At 42.7% G+C, this 15,427-nt stretch overlaps 1 protein-coding gene across 1 annotated transcript in view; it reads left to right on the top strand.

The window, feature by feature from the left end:
* The window catches only part of LOC309547573 (solute carrier organic anion transporter family member 2B1-like), a gene marked incomplete at both ends in the record, with an annotated part of 123,255 nt that extends 108,641 nt beyond the window's left edge, over positions 1–14,614 (top strand). The window contains 5 exon segments of the mRNA XM_082247444.1: positions 2,470–2,629; positions 9,630–9,799; positions 10,558–10,622; positions 12,313–12,433; positions 14,446–14,614. Of these exon segments, the coding sequence (XP_082103570.1) occupies positions 2,470–2,629; positions 9,630–9,799; positions 10,558–10,622; positions 12,313–12,433; positions 14,446–14,614 (685 nt within the window).
* Between the last annotated feature and the right edge of the window lie 813 nt (positions 14,615–15,427).

Raw genomic sequence — 15,427 nt, 5'->3', positions numbered from 1 at the left:
GCACATGTGCTCCTGGGATTTATGCAGTATCCCACTGTACAAGTGTATTGGCACTTTCATCTGCCAATCACCAGGGCTGTAAAAAAAGAAAATAAAATGATTAATTTTTATTAATTTACTTACTGTCACCAGTCAGTATCCCTGATCACCACCACAGTTATATTATGATGCTGACGCTGTACTGCACTAGTGACAGTATTTAAAAAAATTGGAAAAAACAAACATTTTTTTTTTTTATTTATTAATTTTCCCAAAAAAATGCCCAAAAATGTACAACTTCAAAAAACTCACCATGTCTGTTATGGGCTTCGACTGTCTACATTCCAAAAAAGGTCATTTGGGGGAAATTTGTACTATCCTGGCATTTCGGGCCTCAGGAAATGAGATTGATCAATTTGTCAGATATAATATCCTATAGTTTGTAAATTCTATAACTTTCCTACAGAATAAATAACTGATTTGAGTTATTTTCACCAAAGAACTGTAGCAGAATACAGATTGACTTAAAAAGAAAGATTATTTATTTGCAGATTTTTATAACAGAAACAAACTTGTTTTTCAAAATTTTCGTTATTTTTTTGGTTTATTTAGCAAAAATAAAAACCCAGTGATGATTAACCACTTCGGCTCCAGACGGTTTACCCCCTCCTTTCAGCTCCAGAAGGTTTACCCCCCTTTATGACCAGGCCATTTTTTGCGATACAGCACTGTATTACATTAACTGACAATTGCGCCGTCTTGCGACACTGTACCTAAACTAAATTGATGTTCTTTTTTTTTTCCCCACAAATAGAGATTTTTTTTTCTGGTATTTGAACTCCTCTGCGGTTTTTATTTTTTTCTCTATAAACAAAACAAGGCAAATTTGGAAAAAAAAAATATTTTTTTACTTTCTGCTATAAAACAAATCAAAAATAAAAAAAAATTATAAATGGAAAAATCTAATTTCTTCATAAATTTAGACCAACATGTATTCTATGGAAGAGCCCTTGGGCCATCATAAAAAAATTTCAAAGATTTCTGAGTTTGAAAACATTTTTCTTTTTTTTTTTTTTTTTACAGAATTCTAAGTTTGAACGTCAGAATTCCCTATATATATACTGTGTGCTGTAACTAGGATAGATTTACAAATCTTACAGAGCAGAAGATATGTATGTCTGCAGAAAGATGCTCTGTGGGTGTTACTACATGATTCCTCATTGGTTCTAAAATCATCCTAATAAAGACTACTGTAATAAACTCAGAATTCTGACTTTTAAACTCAGAATTCTGACTTTTAAACTCAGAATTCTGGCTTTTAATCTCAGAATTGTCTTTAATAAATTTTAGCATGGTCCAAACTTGTAATCTCAGAATTCTGACTTGCAAACTCAGAATTCTGTAAAAAAAAAAAAAACATTTCTAAATCTTTGAATTTTTTTTTACGATGGCCCCAGGGCTCTTCCATAGTATTCTGCTACAAATTTTGATAAAAAAATCCCAATAAGCATATATTGATTGGTTTGTACAAAAGGTATTGCGCCTATAAGCTAAGGGATATTTTTATTGATTTTTTACTAGTAATGGAGGGGATCAGCGACTTATATCTGGACTGCAATATTGTGACGGACAGTGGAGACACTTTTGACACTTTTTGGGGACCAGTGACACCAATACAGTAAACAGTGCTAAAAAAATATGCACTGTCACTGTACTGGTAACACTGGCTGGGAAGGGGTTAATATCAGGGGCGATCAAAGTTTTAAATGTGTGCCTGACATGTGCTTTCTTACTGTGGGGGAGGTGTTTGTATTGGGGGTAGGTATGGATCGGTGCTCCTGCTTATCAGAGACACAAGATCCATCTCTTCTGTAGTGACAGAACGGTGATCTGCCTTGTTTACATAGGCAGACCGCCGTTCTGTCAGTGTACCGAAGCATCTGCGGGTGCCGGCGGACATCAAGTTTGCTGTACCCGCCAATCACCTCCCGCTGTGTGCAGTCACAGCAGGAGCAAGCTGACGGTGGCGCGCACGTGCGCCCCAAACCCGAAAGTGCTGGATCACGTATTAGGTACGTTGATCCAGCGCAGGAGAGCCACCTTGCCACCGTATATCTACAGTATAAAGTCGGCAAGCGGGTAAATACCACCAAAAGAAATGTCATATGGGTACAGTGGTGCATGACCGCGCAATTGTCATTCAACGTGTGAGAGCACTGAAAGCTGAAAACTGGCCTTGGCAGGAAGGGGGTGAAAGTGCCCAGTATGGCTTAGGCCATGCTCTTCTGATTCTGAGCTCCACAAGTTTTAAGTAGTCATAAAACTTATTGATATAATCCTCATGTGAAGCTTGGCCTCTTACTGGTTGAGGTATGCATGTTTTATTTATTTTTTATTTTTTTTTAATTTTGGGTGGAGCCTGTCTTGAGATGCTTGGGTAGACAGTTGATTGACTCTCGGATATTTCACAAGTTCCCCTTTATCTTGCAGTGTTGGATTGTGGCACAATGTAAGTGAATGCAGCAGCCATTGTGGATGTTCTGCCACCGCTTTCAACCCCATCTGCGGCTCTGACGGCATTGAGTACATCTCGCCCTGCTACGCCGGCTGTGAAGTCGTCAATTTTGATTATGAGGCGAATAAAGTTATGGTGAGCATAAAATGTGTTTACGTTGGATTGTATGATGGCATTGTATCTGTTGGTTGTCATAATTGAAGAATTCAGGGAAAGGATGCAGATGCCAAGAGATTTGTAACTCTGTTCAGTCATCCCTGTGATCCAGATATCCCTGCCAGACAGCACAGCCAGGTCCCTGACCTCCTCTGCAGGTGGCAAGTACAGCTTGGTGAAGGACACCCCTGCAGCCTGCTGATTGGTGAATAAAGTTGTGCAAATATTGTGTCCAGTATTCTGTCCAGTTCTGGTCGCCAGTCCTCAGGAGGGATGTGTTGGAGCTGGAGAGAGTCCAGAGAAGGGCAGGTAAACTAATTAGGGGATTGGAGGACCTTAATTAGGAAGAGTGTCTGCAATCGCTTGATTTATTCTCCCTGGAGAAGAGACGCCTGAGAGGGGACATGATAGCAATTTATAAATATCTCAAAGGTGATCTCAGCATAGAAAAAAAGCTATTCAGTCGAAAGGATTGCATGAGGATTCGAGGGCATACAATGCGATTAGAGGAGAAGTGTTTTAACCTCAGGCAACGTGGGGGGTTCTTTACTGTTAGGGCTACAAGATTGTGGAATTCTCTACCACAAGAGGTGGTTTCTGCGGGAAGTATGGTTGCTTTCAAAAGACTCTTAGATGTACATCTCAAGGATCAGAACATTCAGGGGTATGAGAGACGATTAGGGTCACACACACCTACACATGTTGAACTGGATGGACTATTGTCTTTATTCAACCTCACCTACTATGTAACTATGTAACTATGTAAAATGTTTCTGTGCATGGAAGAGGAAAGCCATGTTCTGAGCAATGACAGAAACAGTAATAGTAAAGGCTATTACCTTTCCACACTCCTAAAAAAAAAAATACCTTTAGGTATACTTCATCATTATATCAGCACAAAAAAGGAGAGTATGAGAAAAGAATTTGGGGCATCACTAGAGGGACCCCCAGCAGTAGGAAGGAGGTTTGGATTCCTCTGTATAGATCTTTATATCACTAGAGGGATCACCAATAGGGGAAAGGAGGTTCTAATTCCCCTATATAGACCTTTATATCACTAGAGGGGTAACCAGCAGGAGGAAGGAGGTCCTATTTCCTCTATATAGATCTTTATATCACTAGAGGGATCACCAGCAGGAGAAAGGAGGTCCTGATTCCTCCATATAGATCTTTATATCACTAGAGGGATCACCAACAGGAGGAAGGAGGTCCAATCCCTCTATATAGATCTTTATATCACTAGAGGAAGGAGGCCCTGATTCCTCTTTATAGACCTTTATATCAGTAAAGGGATCACCAGCAGGAGGAAGGAGGTTCAGTTTCCTCTTTATAAACCTATATAACACTAGAGGTATCACCAGCAGGAGGTCGGAGGTCCTAATTCCTTTTTAAAGATCTCTATATTGCTAGAGGGGTCACCAGCAGGAGGAAGGAGGTCCTGGTTCTTCTATAAAGATCTTTATATCACTAGAGGGGTCACAAACAGCAGGAAAAGGGTCCTGATTTCTCTATATACATCTTTATATCACTACAGAAATCACCAGCAGGAGGAAGGAGGTTCTGATTCCTCTATATAGATCTTTATATCACTAGAGGGATCACCAGCAGGAGGAAAGAGGTCCTGATTCCTCTATATATTTCTTTATATCACTAGAGGGGTCACCAGCAGGAGGAAGGAGGTCCTAATTCCCCTATATAGATCTTTATATCACTAGAGGGATCACCAGCAGGAGGAAAGAGGTCCTGATTCCTCTATATATTTCTTTATATCACTAGAGGGGTCACCAGCAGGAGGAAGGAGGTCCTGATACCTCTATATAGACCTTTATAGCACTAGAGGGATCACCAGCAGGAGGAAGGAGGTCCTAATTCCCCTATATAGATCTTTATATCACTAGAAGGGTCACCAGCAGGAGGAAGGAGGCCCTGATTCCTCTATATAGCTCTTTATATCACTAGAGGGATCACCAACAGGAGGAAGGAGGTCTAATCCCTCTATATAGATCTTTATATAACTAGAGGAAGGAGGCCCTGATTCCTCTTTATAGACCTTTATATCAGTAAAGGGATCACCAGCAGGAGGAAGGAGGTTCAGTTTCCTTATTTATAAACCTATATAACACTAGAGGTATCACCAGCAGGAGGAAGGAGGTTCTGATTCCTCTATATAGATCTTTATATCACTAGAGGAGTCACCAGCAGGAGGAAGGAGTTCCAGATTCTTCTATATAGATCTTTATATAACTAGAGAGGGTATCAGCAGGACGAAGGAGGTTCTAAATCCTCTATATAGATCTTTATATCATTAGAGGTGCCACCAGCAGGAGGAAGGAGGTCCTTATTCCTCTATATATTTCTTTATAATCACTAGAAGGGTCACCAGCCGGAGGAAGGAGGTCCTGATTCCTCTGTATAGATCCTTATATCACTAGAGGGATCACCAGCAGAAGGAAGGTCACCAGATGAATGTAAGAAGCTGCGATAATGTCATTTTCTGTAATCCGATCAGCTAATGGTGAAGGAAGACCTGACAGGGTCTCTTTATTATGCTTCTGATGTGAAATTTGTCCTGATATTTCCTATGTAGAGGTAAAGCTCTGAATATTCAGCCTTGCACATAAGTCCAGACATGACTGGTCCTCTTTAAAGAACCATTAGATGAGATGAGAGTTTCCTGATCCACAACCAGCCTATTAGCTGTAATTTGTGTATTTATGATGTTTCGTCAGTTACTGGTGGAGCGATGTGCACTGTTCTCATTGATAATATTCCATTATGAAGGAACAGAAAGATTTTCCATTTGTTTTCGGATTCTGCAGAGGAGGAAGTTGGTGAAGGAGAACCAATTCTATAATGTAATTTTGGTTTCCATTACTGCGGATTCTCCCCTCTCTCCGAGAGTCAATATAAATAATAAATAGAACTTTGCAGATAATGCTCCGGCCATTGCAGAGGGAATTCATGTGGGAAATGACGGCAAAGCCGCAGGATGAGAATTGTAAATTATCAGAGTGGAAATTCAGATCAGACTAATCTGCCTGTCGTGTGATATCATGTAAAATTAATTTCATTGCAAGGCCTATGCCCCCCCCCCCCCATCCCAAGGCCTATACTCCATTCCCATCCCAAGGCCTACACTCCCTTCCCATCCTCCATCCCAAGGCTTACACTCCCTTCCCATCCCAAGGTCTACACTCCCTTCCCATCCCAAGGTCTACACTACCTTCCCATCCCAAGGCCTACGCTCCCTTCCTATCCACCCCCGTCCCAAGGCCTATACTCCATTCCCATCCCAAGGCCTACGCTCCCTTCCTGTCCCCCATCCCAAGGCTTAAACTCCCTTCCCATTCCAAGGCCTACACTACCTTACCATCCCCCATCCTAAGGCCTACACTCCTTTCCTCTCGACCATGACATGGCCTACACTCTCTTCCCATCAACCGATTGCAAGGCCTACACTCTCTTCCCATCCCAAGGCCTACACTTTTCTTCCCTCCCCTCATTCCAAGGCCTACACTCTTTTTTTCATTCCCCCAAGACAAGGCCTACACTCACTTCTCTTCTCTTCTCCCCACGTCCTTCCCCTTCCCCCAGTCACAAGGCCTACACTCCCTCCCACAATCACAAGGCCTACACTCCCTCCCACAATCACAAGGCATACACTTCTTTAACCTTCCCCCATCCCAAGGCTCATACTTCCTTCCTCTACACCAGGGGTCTTCAAACTATGGCCCTCCAGTTGTTCAGGAACTACAGTTCCCATCATGCCTAGTCATGTCTGTGAATGCCAGAGTTTTATAATGCCTCATGGGACGTGTAGTTCCGCAACAGCTGGAGGGCCGTAGTTTGAGGATCCCTGCTCTACACCATGACCTAGACTTCCTTCCCTTCCCCTATCCAAAAGTCTAAGCTCCCTTCTCTTGTTGCCATCCTAAAGGTTTATACTCTCTTTCTTTCCCTCCCACATTCCAAGGCCTATACCCCCTTCCCCTTCCCCTTCACCCATCTCAAGACCTATATGCTCCCCCTCTCCCCTTATTCTATGGCCTATATTTTCTTTCTTTCCCCATTCCAAGGTCTATACTTCCTCCACCCAACCTGAGGTCTACATCCCTTCCCTCCACACATCCCAAGGGCTATGCTGCCTTCCCATACCCCTTTTTCCCCTTCTACCAATTTATGGCCTATATTCCAAGGCCCATGTGCCCTTCTCTTACCCCTATCTCTTGGCCTATACAACTCCATACAGGATAGCCATATAAGTACACAGCTCTATATATGATGTTCATATCAGTACTCTACTCCATAGTATAGTCATTTGGCTACACACCTCCTTGTAAGATGGTCATGGGTACAAAGCCCTATATGAAATGGTCATATGACTATACAGCTCCATAAAAGATGGCTATATGACTACACAGCTCTATATAAGATGGTCATAGAGCACATAGCTCCATATAAAATGATCATATGAGAACACAACTCCATAATGGAGTACATATGAGTACACAGTTCCATACACTTGCATGGTCAGATGAGTACACAGCTCCATATAGGATGGTCATATGAGTGCACAGCTCTAAATACAGTGATCATATGAGTACACAGCTCCATATACTAGCAAGGTCATATGAGTATAAAGCTCCATATAGGATGGTCAGATGAGTACACAGCTCTATATACAGTGCCTTGAAAAAGTATTCACACCCCTTGAAATTTTCCACATTTTGTCATGTTACTATTACAGCCAAAAACATAAATGTATTTTATTGGGATTTGATGTGATAGACCGACACAAAGTGGCACAGAATTGTGAATTGGAAGGAAAATGATAAATGGTTTTCAACATTTTTTATAAATAAATTGTATTCAGCCCCCCTGAGTCAATACTTTGTAGAACCGCCTTTCCCTGCAATTACAGCTGCAAGTCTTTTTGGGGATTTCTCTACCAGCTTTGCACATCTAGAGAGGGACATTTTTGCCCATTCTTCTTTGCAAAATAGCTCAAGCTCTGTCAGATTGGATGGAGAGCGTCTGTTATCAGCAATTTTCAAGTCTTGCCACAGATTCTCAATTGGGATTTAGGTCTGGATTTTGACTGGGCCATTCTGTTTAGGGTTGTTGTCCTGCTGGAAGGTGAACCTCCACCCCAGTCTCAAGTCTTTTGCAGACACCAACAGGTTTTCTTCTAAGATTGGCCTGTATTTGGCTCCATCCATCTTCCCATCAACTCTCACCAGCTTCCCTGTCCCTGCTAAAGAAAATGATTCCCACAACATGATGCTGTCACCACCATGTTTCACAGTGGGGATGGTGTGTTCAGGGTTTATGTACAGTGTTAGTTTTCCATCACACATAGCGTTTTGCTTTTAGGCCAAAAAGTTAAATTCCGTTCTCATAAACTGCAACTGGGACTTCTTATGGTTTTCGTTCAACAATGGCTTTCTTCTTCCCACTCTTCCATAAAGGTCAGATTTGGGGAGAAAATAGTTGTCCTGTGGGTAGATTCTCCCACCTGATCTGTGGATCTCTGCAGTTCCTCCAGAGTTACCATGGGCCTCTTGGTGGCTGCTTTGATTAATGCTCTTCTTGCCCGGCCTGTCAGGTTAGATGGAAGGCCATGTCTTGGTAGGTTTGCAGTCGTGCCATACTCTTTCCATTTTCAGATAATGGATTGAACAGCGCTCCAAGAGATATTCAACGCTTGGGATATTTTTTTTCTTATATCCTAACCCTGCTTTATACTTCTCCACAACTTTATCCCTGACCTGTCTGGTGTGTTCCTTGGTCTTCATGATGCTGTTTGTTTACTAAGGTTCTCTAACAAACCTCTAAAGGCGTCACAGAACAGCTGTATTTATACTGAGATTAAATTACACACAGGTGGACTCTATTTTCTAATTAGGTGACTTCTGAAGGCAATTGGTTCCCCTAGATTTTAGTTAGGGGTATCAGTGAAAAGGGGGCTGAATACAAATGCATGCCACACTTTTCACATATTTATTTGTAAAAGAATTTGAAAATTATGTATCATTTTCCTTCCACTTCACAATTATGTGCCACTTTGTGTCGGTCTATCACATAAAATCCTAATAAAATATATTTATGTTTTTGGTTATGACAAAATGTGAAAAATTTCATAGGGTATGAATACTTTTTCAAGGCACTGTAATATGGTCATATGTTCTACACTGTTCCATATAAATGGCCATATGAGTACACAGCTCCATTTGCTAGGATGGTCATATGAGTACACAGCTCCATTTACTAGGATGGCCATTTAAGTACACAGCTCCATTTACTATGATAGTCATATGAGTGCACAGCAGCTCCACATACTAGGATGGTCATATGAGTACACAGCTCCACATACTAGTATGGTCATATAAGTATACAGCTCCATTTACTAGGATGGTAATAGGAGTACACAGCTCCATATACTAGGATGGTCATATGAGTACACAGCTCCATATACTGGGATGGTCATATGAGTACACAGCTCCATTTACTATGATGGCCATATGAGTGCACAGCAGCTCCACATACTAGGATGGTCATATGAGTACACAGCTCCACATACTAGTATGGTCATATAAGCATACAGCTCCATTTACTAGGATGGTCATATAAGTACACAGCTCCATTTACTAGGATGGTCATATGAGTACACAGCTCCATTTACTAGGATGGTCATATAAGTACACAGCTCCATTTACTCGGATGGTCATATAAGTACACAGCTCCATTTACTAAGATGGTCATATGAGTACACAGCTCCATTTACTAGGATGGTCATATGAGTACACAGCTCCATCATATAAGTACACAGCTCCATTTATACAGGGCAGTTTTTGAAAACCACTTTATCCTCCTGAAGGATGATGTTGTGATAGTTTGTGTTGCTCAGACATTTACATTTATCAGAGCTGACCCTGTGTTAGTATGGTGTCCTCATACAGAAATGTATTCTTGGTTACAGAATTACACAAGGTGTCGCTGTATCACAGCGGAAGGTTCTGGAGGGACTGCGACTCCAGGAACATGTGGGACTAGATGCCAGCACCTCTTCCTGCCATTCATGGTGCTGTCCTTTCTAGCCGGAGCCCTCGCCAGCACCGCCCAGACGCCGTCCTTCATGCTCATACTCAGGTAATCCAGGTGATACCATCTTTATTAGTTAATTTAGTTCAGAGATAGATAGATAGATAGATAGATAGATAGATAGATAGATAGATAGATAGATAGATAGATAGATAGATAGATAGATAGATAGATAGATAGATATGCCTGGACCAGTGCCATCTTAAGAGCATTAAAGGGCCCCGGGCAATGCAGTGCACTGAGGCCCCGCCTACACAATCACCCACGAGAATAAAAATGCAAATTATCGATAAGGCAATATTTATTGGTACAGCAGTGCCAGGCTAATGACAACTTCCAGGTTGGGCGGCTGGGTCCGGTGAACACACACACTGACGGGAGTCAGACCCGACTGTCCTGTGTGTGCCTGTTCCCGTGGGGGTGGACAGGCATTCCTGCAGTTGTGGGCCCCCCCCTCCATGGCCCAAGTGACCTGATAGCAGCGCAGGGCCTACAGGTGCTTGCCACCTGCTAAGTTTGACGGCGGGATGCACAGGGGAATCGGGAGTAATGCTTGGCTGGGGCTGGGGCTGGGTAAGATAGCCCTGGCATGGACTCCAGAAGGTTTGGAAAGTGTTTCTAGATATCCCATTAAATGTTGCTCTACTTTGCATTACATGTTGGTCAAACCTATAAGCCCTGATGAAGGGGGAGTGTAACCTCCTGAAACGTGACAGTGATTTTACCTCTCCCCCCACTCCATCCACCCACTGGAGTTCATCTTTGGTGTTCCTTATACGCAATCTCACACCTTTCTCCCCCCACAGGAGTGTGCGCCCGGCAGACAAGTCTCTGGCCATCGGAATACAGTTCATGCTTTTAAGAATTTTAGGTGAGTTTTCTTTTGAGAAGTTCTCCAACATCACTGAAAATTGCTGTTTTAAAGTAGAAAGTTGTTGAGATCAGATACCGTGAACAAAGATGTCCGACATCGCAGCTTACCAACCCTTGGATGTAATGGCTGCATTTGTTTTCTTTTTTAGGCTTTTTTTCCTTTTTTTTCACCTGGTGATCCTGCCAGTAACACAGTTTCTGTCCTGGGGTGACAACCCTTACCGCCGCACTGTATCTGTGGAGGAGCAGTATTATCACCTTAGCGTAGGAATACTGAATACTTCCTCCTCTCCTTATCTACATAACATGGGTTTTGTTCTGTAGTCCACCGATATAGCTGGGAACAATGTAACCTATATGAGTGAAGCATAGGAAGTGATTAATTCACAGAGTTTCTGGCAGGATCAACAGGTATTACCTTACTTTTTTTAACCCCTTCGCGCCTAAGGTTAAAACAAATGTTAATGCCTAAGCACAATTTTGCAACTTTGACATGTGTTAGTAAAACTGTACATATCATCACAACTACTTTGTGTATCCAGGTAGATTATACCTTGTTTTTTTTTTCAGGGACAAATTGGGCTTTTATTTGGTGGTAAATAATAATGGATATCTCCTGATTTTTTATTTTTTATTCAAAGAAAAACTAGCCCCAAATAGTAAAAAAAAAAAATCATTTTAAACCACTTCCCGCGAATGGACGTACCTGTCGCTGTACCTATCCCTGTACCTGTTCCCGTCCCTATACCTGTCCCTCTACCTGTACCTGTCCCTGTACCCTTTTCCTGTCCCTGTACCCTTTTCCTGTCCCTGTACCTTTCCCTGTACCTGTCCCTGTACCCTTTTCCTGTCCCTGTACCTGTCCATGTACCTATCCCTCTACCTGTCTCTGTACCCTTTTCCTGTCCCTGTACCTGTCCCTGTACCCTTTTCCTGTCCCTGTACCTGTCCCTGTACCTGTACCTGTCCCTGTACCTGTCCCTATACCTATCCCTGTACCTGTCCCTATACCTATCCCTGTACCTGTCCCTGTACCTGTCCCTGTACATGTCCCTGTACCTGTCCCTGTACGTGTCCCTGTATGTTGGCTCGGAGAAGTGATTGTAGCAGGATAATATGCAGCTGCAGGCATCACCCCGGTACCGTTTTTACAGCCGGCAGTCAGCTTTCAGGAGTTAACAGCCGATGCGGGTCGGAAGCCATTAGGCCGTTATCCCAGCGAGCGTGAGGAGACCTCCCCCCCCTCCCGCTACCTTCCGCGGCTCTGCCTGGGTCTCCTGTCCCACTGGGAGACCCAAGCAACCATCCGGCACGTCCACCGGCTGGTTGGAGTCCCAAACAAAGCTGTATTCAGCTTTGATCGGGTCTCCGATGTAGTAACCCAGAAGCGGCATCGTGACGTCACTTCTAGTTTACTCGGCAGCTAATGGCGCCAAATTAAAAAAAAACTGTCAGTATTCAAAAATGCCGATTTGGGCATTTTGAATTCATTGAGCTGTAGAGGAGGGATTTGGGGTCTTTTAGACCCCGATCTCTCCATAAAGAGTACCTGTCACTGCCTATTACTGTCACAAGGGATGTTTGGGGGTTCTAAGTAATTTTCTAGCAAAAAATACCAATTGTTAACTAAATGTGCCAGAAAAGGCCCAGACTGGAAGTAGTTAATATGTTGAGTCTTTCCCTTCCAGCTTGGCTCCCGGGCCCCGTGATGTTTGGCAGTATGATTGACAGTACCTGCATCCAATGGGGGAAGAGGTGCGGATCGAAGGCAGCCTGTCAGTACTACAATACCAATCTACTGAGACAAAGGTGAGTGCCCTCTTCTGTTCAGTACAGGAAATAGGACGATCTGCTAAGATAGGCACTAAGAATGACAGCTGAGGAATCTGGTCTGTGTGTGAGAATGGGATTAGTGTAAGCAATCTTATTTTGTGATTATTAATGTCCAACTATGGGCTGATTGTTTTAAAGGGTCCCCTGGGGGGGGGGGGGGGCTTTAAAACAAAAAAGCACCTCTGACTGCAGCACTCACCTCCTCTCTGGAGATGTCCGATGCAGTAATTCTGATCCCCCACTAGATGTCCTCAGTCTTGTGGATTGAATGGCGTAGAGTGTCAAATATGTAATTTGAAAATATGTTTCTTTATGATACACAAAATCTTTTAGACGTGTCTACAGGCATTAATTAACCACCTTACCACTGTCGTAAATTATTTAAAAAAAAAATGGTGGGTAGACAGATGCCTATTTGCTGAGCAAAGTTCCTAAATGGTGCAGTGTTACCAGCTTGTGTACACACCAACGGGTGGGGGGGGGGGGGGGGGGAGTTTCATTGCCACTGACCACCAATAATTGTGAGAATATTTTTTTAAAGGTGAGGAGGGTCGGGTTGGTTTAAAGTGCCACTGATCAAAATGCTGGGAGGGAGGTTTTAAATTGCCAATAAAAAATAATGATGGGAAGTGCTACTGACCACCAATGATGGGAGGTGCATCAGGGGGTTTAAAAAGTGCCACTGACCACCAATGATGGGGTGGGGGAAGGTTTAAAGTGCCACTAACTACCAGCGATGGGGTTTGAAAGGTTAAAACTGCCAATGACCATCAATGATGGGGGGGTGTAAAAGTGCTACTGACCACTAATAATGAGGGATGCCACTAACCACAAATGATTGTGAGTTCTTTTTTTTTTTTTTCTGGTAAAGGGGGTGGGGAGTTTAGTGCCACTGATTCAAATGATGGGGGGGGGGGGCATAAAGTGCCAATGACAATTAATAATGATGGAGAGTTTAAAGTGCCACTGACCACCAATGATTGGGGGGGGGGGGGGGTTAGAAGGTGACAATGACAACTAATGATGGAGAGTTTAAAGAGCCACTGATCACCAAGGATGAATGGTTGGGAGGGGGGCTTAAAAAGTGCCACTGACCACCAATGATGGGGTGAGGGAGGTTTAAAGTGCCACGGACCACCAATGATAGGGTGGGAGAGGTTTAAAGTGCCAGGGACTACTAATGATGAAGAGTTTAATTTGCCACTGACCGCCAATGATGGGGTGAAGGAGGTTTAAAGAGCCACGGACCACCAATGATGGGGTGAGGGAGGTTTAAAGTGCCACTGACCACCAATGAATGGGTGGGAGAGGTTTAAAGTGCCAGGGACTACTAATGATGGAGTGTTTAATGTGCCACTGACCGCCAATGATGGGGTGAAGGAGGTTTAAAGTGCCACGGACCACCAATGATGGGGTGAGGGAGGTTTAAAGTGCCACTGACCACCAATGAATGGGTGGGAGAGGTTTAAAGTGCCAGGGACTACTAATGATGGAGAGTTTAATGTGCCACTGACCGCCAATGATGAGAAACCCCAAGAAACCTAGTTAGAGGGAAAAGAAAATTGCACGGGGGGGGGGGGTCCTCTTTAAGTCTACAGCCCAGGAAAAAAAATGGAAATGTCTCAAGACATAGATGGTAAAAGAAAAGCCTTTTTTGCACCCCGATTGAATATGATTAACTCTCCCCTACTCTTTGTAATGATAAAACGTTTTGGCTTTAGATATATTTTGATGCTATGGGGATTATGATATACAGTATTATTTAGACAGTTGATCGTGGAATTGCTACAATATTTTTCATTTTTTTAATTTTCTTTCTTTTTGGCTATTATTATATGATTTTTCCTTTGTTTTTTGTAATTTAGGCATCATGTGCTCTTCTCTCTAATATAAAGCCAAATATTGTGTTGGTTTAATCCTGTTCAGGTATTTCAATGCTGCCTGTTTTAACACGCTGACCTTACTATTCTCCGTTGTCCTCTCTCTAGGTATATTGGACTTCAGATCCTCTTTGAGATTGGAGCTTTGATCTTGTTCATTGCCGTTTATTTTGTATTACGTCACAAAGACAATGTTCAACAAGAAGCAGAAAAAAACCCGGAATCCCTCAAGATAAATGAGAAAAAGGCAATGGTAAAAAATCTGGACCAGCTATAAAATCTGAATATTTCAGGTCTTTGTAGACTCTCCATTGATGGTGGTTTAGTCCACACATACCAAAACACTCAAACCCTGAGCGGGCACACGCCTCCTTTTCCATGACAACAACCATTGCACAACATCTTGGAGAGATATCAGAAGCCAGTTAAGATATCAACCAATGCCTCTTGGCAGGCTTTAGGTGGATTTCAGGTTCTACCAGCTGAACACGAATGATACATTATACGGCTGATAGAAACACAATCTGATGGAAGCTCTCTATCTCCATTTGGACCCAAACCAACCAAATCAATGTTGCTTAAGAACTGGTTCAGTGAGATGCACCAAGATAATAGTAACAATCCAACGTAAGCCAATGGCTAAGCTTTAAGAATCAAGTTTATTTTATTAACTCCTACCATCATTCCTTGTATCTCTTTATTTCTATCTCTATAAAGGGAAACTCCTTTAATTAAATGTTTCTATTAAATGCCAGGAGTGACATGAATGGCTTCAAGCACCTAATGTGAATCCAGGGATCATTAAGCACCTATGATATATGACTGATTCCTTGACTTGGTTACATTTTGCATTCCACTAACCCTAAGAGCTTTCCTTGTGGGCTTGGAAGAGTGTTTGCCGCTCTCCGGTTAGGGTAAATTGACTTTGCAGGTGTCCTTGCTCCTAGTTTCCTTCATGCTGCTGCTAATGGAAAGGGTTTTGGAAACCACAGAGCATCATAGAATTATAAGAAGTGCAATTATACTGCTGTTTGCCATTTTCTTGCCCAACCATTCTCTTAAATCATACTACAAATTACTAAGTGGATGG

The sequence above is a fragment of the Pelophylax lessonae genome, assembly GCF_965119305.1.
Source record: "Pelophylax lessonae genome assembly, chromosome: 2".
NCBI classification, from domain to species: Eukaryota; Metazoa; Chordata; class Amphibia; order Anura; family Ranidae; genus Pelophylax; species Pelophylax lessonae.
The sequence above is the reverse complement of the archived record's forward strand: the minus strand, read 5'-3'. Positions and strand labels throughout refer to the sequence as shown.